Source organism: Vicia villosa, linkage group LG5, assembly GCF_029867415.1.
Source record: "Vicia villosa cultivar HV-30 ecotype Madison, WI linkage group LG5, Vvil1.0, whole genome shotgun sequence".
Classification (NCBI taxonomy): domain Eukaryota; kingdom Viridiplantae; phylum Streptophyta; class Magnoliopsida; order Fabales; family Fabaceae; genus Vicia; species Vicia villosa.
This window is the reverse complement of record NC_081184.1, coordinates 51,873,604-51,885,103: the sequence shown is the minus strand read 5'-3', so window position 1 is coordinate 51,885,103 and position 11,500 is coordinate 51,873,604. Positions and strand designations below refer to the sequence as shown.

Sequence of the window (11,500 nt, the reverse complement as noted above, 5' to 3'; positions counted from 1 at the left end):
GTCACCCTACGGTTGTGTCTCTCTTTGAAGTCTAACTAAGGTTAGCAGTTTGGTAGATTCCCCTACGGCTGGTTTCTTCCTTTAAGAGTCGTCCCACGGCTACGTCTCTTTTGTTCAAAGTCTAACTAAGGTTAGCAATCTGTTTAGGATCCACCTTCGGCTGGTATCCTTTGTTAATACTCAACACTCTTTGCTGTACCATAGAATGCAAATTTTGATGTTACTTTCGGGGTATTCAATCCACTTACACCTCAAATGTCTCGAACTTGTGTCGTTCGTACATTCAGGTCCAAGAAGATTGACTTATCTATCACTTTTTAGTTTGATTGACTTATTTTCTAGTTTATTGCATGTTTTTAGGATTTTATTTGTTTTCAATATTTGGTCGAGTCATTGCATGTGATTGTTGCACCCCAAAATTTGCCCACCTATTTATTCCTAATTGGCTTATGATTTGTATTTCATCTGCATATCTCCATTAGGTCATCTAACACATCATTCATTCATTCATTAAAAATAATCTTGGTTCATTAAATCATTGGTGATGGATTGATGGCATTAATTGGATTTAAAAGTCAGGATTTCATCTATGCATGAAGATTGGAGTTCTCATTTGTTTGCAATTCTAGATTTAGCTCATCTATGCATGAAGATTGGAGTGCTCATTTGTTTACAATTCAAGATTTAGCTGTGAGTTTCATACTATAAGTCAATTGGTCAGGATCTTTGTTACACATCATGGATAAAAGCTTTGGGAAGTCATTTTGGTCACTGTGAACTTTTGGTCAAATGTTGACTAAGTCTTATGGATTCTCTTTTTTTTGGACCAATTACTACATATTGATCAAGGTTGTCATTTGGATTCATTTATTCAAGATTACAAGGATTGGAAAGGATTTGAGTTGATTACTTGAAAGACAAGTCACATGAAAAGTCAAATAAAAGTCAAAGGTATATTCAAGGTCGAATTACATTGTTAAAAGTCAAATTTCATTACAAAGATCCAAGAATCATTACAGTTCCAAATCTCCACAAGGTCCATTTATTACATCACGCTAAAAAAAAGAAGTTATTACAAACATAATCTTGTTTTACAAACAAAACCTTGTTGTAAACAAATTGAATAAATCTCCCAAAATTGATTATATTGTTGACTCAAATGTGGTTGCTGCTGAGTCTGAGTTTACAACAGATTAATCAAAGAGTATTCCAAACAAGCCATACACAAGCCAAGTGAATAAGCCAATTCCGAGCTAACATGCAAATCAACCGGCACATATCAGTTTCATACAAACACTAAAAATACAAAGGAATTCAATCCATGACAGTCCTATATGTGCTTCGGTTCAGACCAAAATTGACAAGCGGTCGCAACAGTTACCGACATAATTCACATACAAAGATGTAAACCAAAACCTGTCACAAGGCGGTCAAACATCTTCACATCTTAAACCAGTTCAATGGCATTACACCAGTTCAAGAGCTCGATTCACGTTTGCGAAGTCAGAGTCAACAAATATCATACTCAAACCTACCACAATAAAAGAATTCTACTAAAACAAACCAACATCCATTCACAATTCTATAACAATGTTACAACTACTAACAGAATGGATAACTACATGTAACAGAAAAAAAACAGAGTGTAACAAACTAACAGTAGCATTCAACAAACCATATAACCAACTTTTCTTAACCCTCAACCAACTTCAGTTCTCATTCAACTAAGCTAACAATTTTCACTAACAGAAAAATCAGTTTATAACATTCTAACCACCTACAACTAACATAACAGATTTCTAACCACCTAACTGACCTCAACCATCTTATAACTAACCTAACAGAACTCAAACCGATTCAGTTACTAACCTATAACAAATTCAACAGAAAAAAGAGAAAGGGAACTAACCTTCAACCTCTATAAATCAGAATCCCCTTCAATTGGGAAGCCTCTCTCATATTCATTCTCCACTTTTTACACCATTTCACACACTGCACTCCATCATCTTCACCATTCATTTTCAGATTCACACTTCCACTCACACACCAATGCTCTCTCCATCCTTCAATTCTCAGAACAATCCCTCTTGATCTTCTTCACACCTCAAATCACCAGAATCTTCTTTAACCACTTCAATCTCACCATCATCTTCAACCTCCTCTACTTCATCTTCTTCCTCAACCTTCTCCATACCGTAATTCAACCAAACTCTGCAGAAAAGTTCACAAACAGAATCAAATTCATACACAGTAAGAAGAGTTTCAACAAAAAAAAATCATCGCAGCTCCAAGAACTTCATCGCACCTTCGTCATTGCTGCCTCGGCTTCAACGCATCAATTCAATTCACTCATAATCAACTCTGCAATCCTTCAATCTCCTCAGCCATCACGTTCATCCTCTAATCTTCTTCATCAATCTGAACTCTGCAAAAACACCAACAACAACAACACAAATCAATCATCATCACGTCCCGATCACAACAACATCACGGATCACATAACATCACAACTTAGAAGAGAAGATTGAGAGGAAAAAGCAAGAGACCTCACCGGTTCTTGAAGAATATCCTCTCTGATTCTCTTATCACCTTCGTCATACTCGCAGAACCGCCGGAATGTGAGAGATGAGATCGAGACGATTAAGAAAAGAGAGGAGGTTCACGGTGGCACGAGAGAAGGGACGAACGGAGGAGAGAGTATCGTCGGAGAGGTTGAGGTATTAATGTCATTGTTATAAAAATTTTAATCTTCCTAAAAGAACCCTAAACCAAAATTAACACTAAACCAATTCAAAATGCAATTTCACATTACATAAGCATCATACACAATTCAATCCCAATAATTCAAAAAATTTGATCAATGGTCACAAATGTTATCAAAAACTTCATGGGGATAACTTTTGAAAACTCAGAAAACTTCAACAAATTTTGGTGCAGCATCTAAATGAATATCCCAATATAAGTAACTACATCAGTGCTAAGAAAGGGGAGGACAAATTGCAGAGTTATGCTGCCATATTAATTTTAAAGTTTCCTCCAATTAATATAAAAACCTTCATCCAATGTCCCTTCACCCAATCATAATATCACAGCAAATCCTTCGGCACTTCATACAATCATCATCTCCAATCCCTGTAAACATAAACCAACACATAATACATTTGAACACACTGCATCGCAAACTGTGCAATCGGTAACAACACACCGTAATAAATTTTCAAATTCTGCAATTGAACTTAACAGACGCGTAACAATTCTGCAACAACAATCTTCATCAGCACAACATCACATCTTCATCAGCATCGTTCGCACAATCATCTGCAACAGTTCTGACCTCATCAATTCACAAACCTATAAATCGCACATCACTGGTCCCACAACGACTTGTGATCTCCACCTTCAGCCAAGCAATAACTCAGCCTCAAGCTTTTATCGCCAAAACCGAATCATCTCCATCACGGTCGATTCCTCAACAATGTACACAACGATCCTCGTACATCTAACATCCAACAATGATCCTCACGCAAAAGCATAACAGACTCGGTCGCGCCATTGATGTTACTATTTAGACCTGTTACCAAATCTTTATTAAAATGGACACGGAGAATCAAAATGTGGGGATGAAGAAGACTTGAAGCTAAATACGCAACCTTTTCAAAAAATTGAAGAATGAAGATTGAGGAATGAAAGAGGAAGGGTTTAGAATGGTTTTATATATTGTGGAGAATGAATATGAAAAGTGGTGATATTGTGAATATCAAAATAGTCTATTCCAATTCCAATGATATGCATTTAATCTTGTAGTGTAGTGGGGGCAATAAGTGTGGGTATTTTCAAATTATGCATTCAATAATATACCAAATTAGTTTGACCATGAAAGTGTCTATTCCAATTCCTTTTTCATGCATCAACCCGTGAATGATTTTATAACCAAATCAAATAAATCAAATATAAATCAAATAAATCAAATAAATAAAAATAATGTATAAAATTGTGATGGATTAACACGTCAGCAAAATTAAATGTCAAATGAATATGGTAATAGGATAGCGTTATTAGTCTATTATACCCTTGGAATAACAAAAGTTATAACATTTAATTAAAATGTTAGGTTTGGAACTTTTCAAGTACTTCACTTTTAATAGATTGATAATATATTAAGAACTTTATTGTGAAAATACCAAATAAAGACAATTTTAATGTGGTGGCAAAAAATTAAATAAGGGTATTGTAGACTTTTTCACAACCATTAACTTTGTAATGACAAAAAATCAAATAAGGATATTGTAGACTTTTCCACAACCATTAACTTTCTTATATTATATATTTGAGTTTAAATTAATTAGTAAATTTGATAGGTATGAGTAATTTTTTATTATGAACATCTAGTTTAATTGGAAAAAAATGTATTTAGTCTAATATTAAACATGATAATATGGGATTGCCGGCCCAGTAAGCAGCAGCGTCATCAAATCGCGACTTCAACATCAGTAAATGTGCGCTTGTACAACAAACGACGCCACACTCCTTCCTACCGGCTTCACATTGTTTTTGACACCATAACATTTATAGAAGAAACCGATTACAGCTACCAACAAGTTCAACTTCACGCATTGGAAAACACGCTTACGCATGTTTCTTGTTCCTCTTTCCTCTGTCGGTTAACGGTTTGTTGACATTTTATTAGGTTGCTCAACTTCTAGTACACTAGATTTATGACTTTTTTTTTCTTCCTTTATTGATTGTTGAATGGTTCCAATTACAAAACCAATTGGTAATCGTAAACTTCTTGATTTCCCTTTCCTTGCTAGTTTGAATTGGTTCCGAGGTTGGTTGTTTTCTGTTAGAATTTGATTTGTTTTAGAGGATTGCGCTTTTTGTGGTGTGGAATTGTTCTTATAGAAGGTTTTATTTTAAAACTATTTCTGAGTATTAAAGATCTTTAGTTGAATGGTGTCGTTGGGATCAAAGATGAATGGAACTAGTGAAAATGGATACTCAAATGGCTCTGTTGTTCATAGTGTAAACAGTAATTTTGAAGAGAAGCTTGATGAGCTTCGTAACCTAATAGGGAAACAGGATGGTGATCCATTGAGAATAGTTGGCGTCGGAGCTGGTGCTTGGGGCAGTGTCTTTACAGCTATGTTACAGGATGCTTATGGTAGTTTTAGAGATAAAGCTCTGATTAGGATATGGAGAAGACCGGGAAGAACCGTTGATAGGGCCACGGCTACTCATCTCTTTGAGGTGATCAATTCGAGGGAGGATGTGTTGAGGAGGCTGATTAGGCGCTGTGCTTATTTAAAATATGTTGAGGGAAGATTGGGTGATAGGGTGCTTCATGCAGATGAGATTTTGAAAGATGGGTTTTGTTTGAATATGGTTGATACGCCACTTTGCCCTCTCAAGGTTGTCACCAACTTGCAGGAGGCTGTATGGGATGCTGACATTGTGATTAATGGCTTGCCGTCAACGGAAACCCGTGAGGTGTTTGAACAAATTAGAAACTACTGGAAAGAGAGAATCACAGTTCCTGTCATTATTTCCTTGGCAAAGGGTGTTGAGGCTGAATTGGATCCTGAGCCGCGGATCATAACACCTACTTTAATGATCAGTCGAGCAAGTAAGATACATTTATATTCATTTCAGTACTTGATGTTAATTTCTCGGAATCTTTTTGCTAATTAAATATGATTTTAGTTTCTGATTCTCATTGTTTTTTGTTAATATGCTTTGCAGCTGGAGTCTCCATTGAAAATATCCTCTACCTTGGAGGTCCAAACATTGCCTCTGAGATTTACAACAAAGAATATGCAAACGCTAGAATATGTGGAGCAGAAAAATGGAGGAAACCATTGGCAAAGTTTTTGAGACAACCCCATTTTATAGTGTGGGATAATGGTGACCTTGTTACACATGAAGTTATGGGTGGATTAAAGAATGTATACGCTATTGGGGCAGGTAAAATATAGTTTACGTTGTTACATTGTAGATAACATCTTAGAAACCCATAAGAACACACTGTTTTAGGAAAGAATGAAAAAGAATGTATTTTTGCATTGTTCTTGATAAATAATTAACTCTAAGACATCCTTCTTATTAGTTATCTTTGTGGAATTATCACTTAAGGGGATACCTCTATTCCGGCCTTGATTATAAACATACAAGTATACCGCTGTTTGTTTTATTTTTAAATAAATTTACAAATCTAGCTTATTCTACTTTTTTTTTTGCTAAATAATATTTTTGAAGCCTAAAAGATTAGAGGGATGAACTAATTAGAGAATTTCCACTTGCCTAGCTCCATTCTATTGTAATCTCATGTTTTTCCCTTTTAAGACTTATAATTCTGGGCTGTTAGAGATTAGCGATGACTTATCTACAACAATAATCTACAACGTATGGTGTAGGCACTTATTGGTTGAGTGAATCCCTATTTTTTAGTCAATTTGCTTTTTTGGAGTTAACAAATGTGTTGAAGAACTAGACGACATAGGAGTATGACTTGAAATTATAGCATTAGAGAGATAGTTGGGGAAACACTTGTTATAGAAAAGATGGTTGAGTCTCTCTATTTAGGTAGTTTGGGTATGTGTGGACTGTGGAGTACACTTGTAGATGACGTATTAAGAACAGTTAATCAAATGGATTGTAGTCATTTGCTAGAAATAGAGGAACACTAAGAAAAGCTATAGGAGAACTATATAGGAAAGACTTAAAGGTCAATTATTTGGATAAAAATATGATTTATGACAGAGCATTATGGTGTCGTTTGGTCCAAGTAGTCAACTCCACCTACCAGGATAAGAATTATTGTTGTTTTTGGTTTGTGTTTTAACTAGTTTGTTGATTCCCACTGAAGAAGCTTGTTCATTTTATTTTCTTCTGGCAAACATAACTGAGATCTCTTAGAGATCAAGAATGATTTATTAGCCCTCAGTAAGAAATTCCCTGTCACTCACACTACCTTCTTTTTTGCAGACTTTTTTTAAAAGAAAATATTGAACTCTAGCTTTACAATAAAATCGTTTTTTCATTTGTTACAACTTAATCTCAATACTAATTGTTTGAATGGATCTCTACAACCCATGGTTCAAATGGTTCCAAATTTCGTCATTTAAAAACTGTATTATAAAAAATTAGGATTATTTCTGGCAAGTTTTTCTTAGCAACACTCAGTTATATTGGTTCTACTTTCATAGCTTCAACGATTGACTCGTACTGAGTTGACTTTGCCTGATTCTGATACCAAACTTTTTTGAATACTTTTACTTTTCAATAATATCTTTGCATCATGACGAGATAGAATGGGTTTAATATCTTTCCTTTAAATTGTGCTTCTCGATGTTATAGTACAGTAAAATGTACTCTTAATATTTTCAAATCTTGTAACTTTTTTATTCATGTTGAACAATTTAACAGGGATGGTAGCTGCTTTGACAAACGAAAGTGCCACCAGCAAATCAGTGTACTTTGCTCACTGCACATCTGAGATGATTTTTATCACTCATCTATTGGCAGAAGAACCAGAGAAACTTGCAGGCCCTCTCTTGGCTGATACTTATGTAACCTTGTTGAAAGGTCGTAATGCATGGTACGGACAAAAGTTGGCCAAAGGAGAATTGAGCCTTGAAATGGGTGATAGCATCAAAGGCAAGGGAATGATTCAGGTAAAGATTTTGGTCAATTCAGATGGTAGATTTCATTCATGTTTCTTCTTTGCTGCTTATTAGTAATGTATATTTTGCCCTATTTGTTTTAGGGAGTCTCTGCTGTTAAAGCATTCTATGAGCTACTGAGTCAGTCCAGCTTAAATGTTCTAGATCCTGATGAAAACAAGCACGTCGCCCCTGTGGAGCTTTGCCCTATCTTGAAGATGTTACATAAAATACTGATAAAAAGGTAATAAATTTCGCTTCTCTACAGTTCTGTCGTGCGTTCCTCTCTTTGAATGAAAAAGTAGATGGACCCTGAGCTTTAGTAGCTCAAGTGATTAATTTACACCTTCGAGGAATCCTTTCTTAAACTTTGTTTCAACCTTAAATCCACTGAACTGCTGTTCATATAGTATGCTTTAACTACGGACAAAACCATGAGAACTTATGGAAGACCCAAAGCGGACAATCCCTCTGATAAAACGGTGCTTATGACTTGAGGTCGGAACAAAATTAATGCATATGGCCCTTCAACGGAAATATTTTTAAGTCAATTGTTAATTCTTCCAGCATCATGTAACAAAATTACATTGCAAAATTGTAATCATGTTACATATTCAGGGTTATTATTAATAGAGGTCCTGTATAGAGTTTTCCACTGCAAAACAAAAAACAACTGAATCCAGTTATGAAACTAACTTTTTCTGTGGTTTTGCTTACTTCTAATCTTCAGGGAATCTCCAGTACAGGCAATTCTTCAAGCATTGCGAGATGAGACCATGAACGATCCTCGGGACCGTATTAAGATTGCACAGAGCCATGTGTTTTACCGGCCATCTCTTCTTGGTCAGCAGTCTTAGAATCCTAATCTCATGGGTTTGGCAGATGATTTCACAATTGCTGAATGTAAATCTGAGTATCTTTGTGCTGTTTCATATCCACCTCCCTGAAATCTACAGTCCCTTAAAATGAGTATTTGTGTTGAGAATATAATATAGTTTATAGTCTTAATAGAGTTGTGTGGATAAGAGTTTTTTGATTGGTAGTTAAGAGATGACCATATACTATATATGGACATGGTTATCACATGTGTAAGTCAATAACAAGCTATTATTTTCTTTTCCCTGAAAATTTCTTTCTCCTTCATTCTGCATTTCCTGTTTTGCATTTCTTGTTCTTTAATGGAGAAACTGATTTTCACAATATGGTATCATTCGCCATTTCGATCCTTCTTCCGCTGCTCTTCCAATTGAATTTTTAGCTTGTTCATTCTTTTCTTTGCTTCCATGGCTCCTCCACGAAATTCACCTCTTGATCCAGCTTTGGATCAAACTTCCCCATACTTTGTTCATCCCAGCGATGGTCCTGGTTCAGTTACAGTTCTTCCCAAGCTTATTGGTTCTAACTATCATTCATGGGCTCGAAGCATGAACAGAGCTCTCGGTGGAAAGATGAAGATTGAGTTCATTGATGGCTCTCTTCCTGCTCCAGTTGATTCCTTCGATCCATCCTTGCGTGCTTGGAATCGCTGCAACATGTTAGTCCATTCTTGGATCATGAATTCAGTTTCAGATTCCATTTCTCAGTCCATCGTCTTCATGGAGAATGCGCTTGATGTATGGAACGATTTGAAGGAAAGATTCTCTCAGGGTGATCTCATACGCATATCTGAGTTACAGCAAGAAATATACAATCTAAAGCAAGAAACCAAATCGGTAACTGATTTCTTTTCTAAACTTAAAATTCTTTGGGAGGAGTTAGATTTGTATTTGCCTTTACCCACTTGCACATGTCGCATCAAATGTTCTTGTGAAGCTATGCGTAGTGCAAGATCCAACCATCAACTGATGCAAGTTATTAGATTCTTAACCGGTTTGAATGATCAATTTTCTGTTGTTAAATCCCAAATCTTGTTAATGGATCCTTTGCCTAACATGAATAAGATATTTTCCATGGTCATTCAGCATGAAAGACAACTTCAGCTTACCATTCCCAATGATGAGTCCCATACTCTGATTAATGCTGTTGATTCCAAGAAGTTTGTTGCAAGAAACAATTCATTCAAGCATGGAGCTCGTGTTTGTACTTTCTGTGGCAAAACCATTCATACTGTTGAAAATTGCTTTAAGAAACATGGTGTTCCACCACATATGCAGAAGCAATTTCAAAATTCAGCTAACAATGTTGCATCAGATGGCAATGATGATGGATCTCTTTCTAATGGTGCTGACACTAAAAGTGACAATTCACCTATGACTCAAGGCCAATTCAATATTCTAATGGAGCTAATTCAGAAGTCTGGCATTGGTCAATCTTCAGGGCATGCTTCTTCTAATCAAGTTGTTGTTGGTCATCTATCAACAGGTAACACATCTCATTGCATGCATAGTAGTAGCCATAGTTCTTGGATCATTGATTCAGGAGCTTCTGACCATATATGTAGTTCTATAAAATGGTTTCATTCTTATAAGCAAATTATTCTAGTCAATGTTAGACTGCCAAATGGACAATGTCTTACTGCTAGCTATTGTGGTACAATACATTTTTCTCCAGAGTTCATTGTGCATAATGTCCTTTTGATTCCTAAATTTTCATTAAACCTTTTATTTGTTTCCAAATTATGTGAATCTTCTAATTGCAATGTTACCTTTATCAATTCACAATGTGTTATACAGGACAAAGTCACTATGAAGATGACTGGTTATGCTGATCATAAGGATGGATTGTACTACTTAACACTAAGAGATAATGCTTCACTTCTTACACAATCACCTGATCTCACATCTAGGGATGTCAATGGGGTCGGGCGGGGGCGGGGGATACATTCTCATCACAATCCCCGCCCTCGAATCTATTCCCCATCCCACTTCGGGTCCCCGCCACGGGGGGATTTTGTCCCCCATCCCCATCCCCGCGGATCCCCACGGATTCCCATGGTTCATGCAGAGATCCATAAACATGATATTTTTATTTATTATTTTAAATCAAATTAATAGTAAAAGCTTAAAAAACTAACCACAAGAAATTTAGAAATTATTCTTTTATGATAAATATATTGTTTTAACAATATTTAATCTATAATATTGAGTGTCATGACCACCAAAATTTCAAACTAAAAAATTGAAATAATCATTTATATCTCACTCTTTTACTAACAATACATATATATTTTAAATTTGTGTATAAGATTAATTATATGAAATAACAAATAGACTTCCATAATAATTTAAAATTATATAAAACTTAAGGACATTATGTTACTTTAGGCGGGGCGGGGATTCCACGGGGCGGGGGATATTTACGCCACCCCCGTCCCCGAAGTGCCTTCGGGGAGACTTTGTTCCCCATCCCCGTCCCCGCGGGAAAAAAATCTCCGTCTTTGGGGCCCCAAATGGGGAATCCCCACGGGGATCCCTGCTAATGGAGGCAAGTTGACATCCCTACTCACATCTGCTATAGCAACCACAGTAACCTTACCAGAAAAAGCTTTATGGCACTTTAGATTAGGACACTTATCCAATAATAGACTTCTGTACTTACATTCTCAATTTCCCTTTATCACAGTTAACCATAAAGATGTTTGTGATGTTTGTAGCTATGCTAGACAAAGAAAACTTTCCTATAATGTTAGCAATAATCGTGCTGATCATCCTTATGATTTGATTCATTTTGATTTTTGGGGACCTCTAGCTGTCCAATCCTTGCATGGTCACTCATATTTTTTGACTGATGTCGATGATTGTAGCAGATTCACATGGATCGCTTTAAAGAAAACTAAATCTGAAGCTAGACAGCATGTCATAAACTTTGTCAATCTCATAGAAAATCAACATAAACTTTCTGTC

At 35.9% G+C, this 11,500-nt stretch overlaps 1 protein-coding gene across 1 annotated transcript; it reads left to right on the top strand.

Annotated features, from left to right (window-relative positions):
- The first annotated feature begins 4,438 nt into the window (after window positions 1–4,438).
- LOC131601659 (probable glycerol-3-phosphate dehydrogenase [NAD(+)] 1, cytosolic) lies at window positions 4,439–8,786 on the top strand. The gene is made up of 5 exons (XM_058873525.1): window positions 4,439–5,623; window positions 5,740–5,961; window positions 7,423–7,670; window positions 7,763–7,902; window positions 8,389–8,786. Exons 1-5 carry the CDS (start codon window positions 4,951–4,953, stop codon window positions 8,513–8,515), a joined length of 1,410 nt encoding a protein of 469 aa, XP_058729508.1. The 5' UTR covers window positions 4,439–4,950; the 3' UTR covers window positions 8,516–8,786.
- The last annotated feature ends 2,714 nt before the right edge of the window (window positions 8,787–11,500 follow it).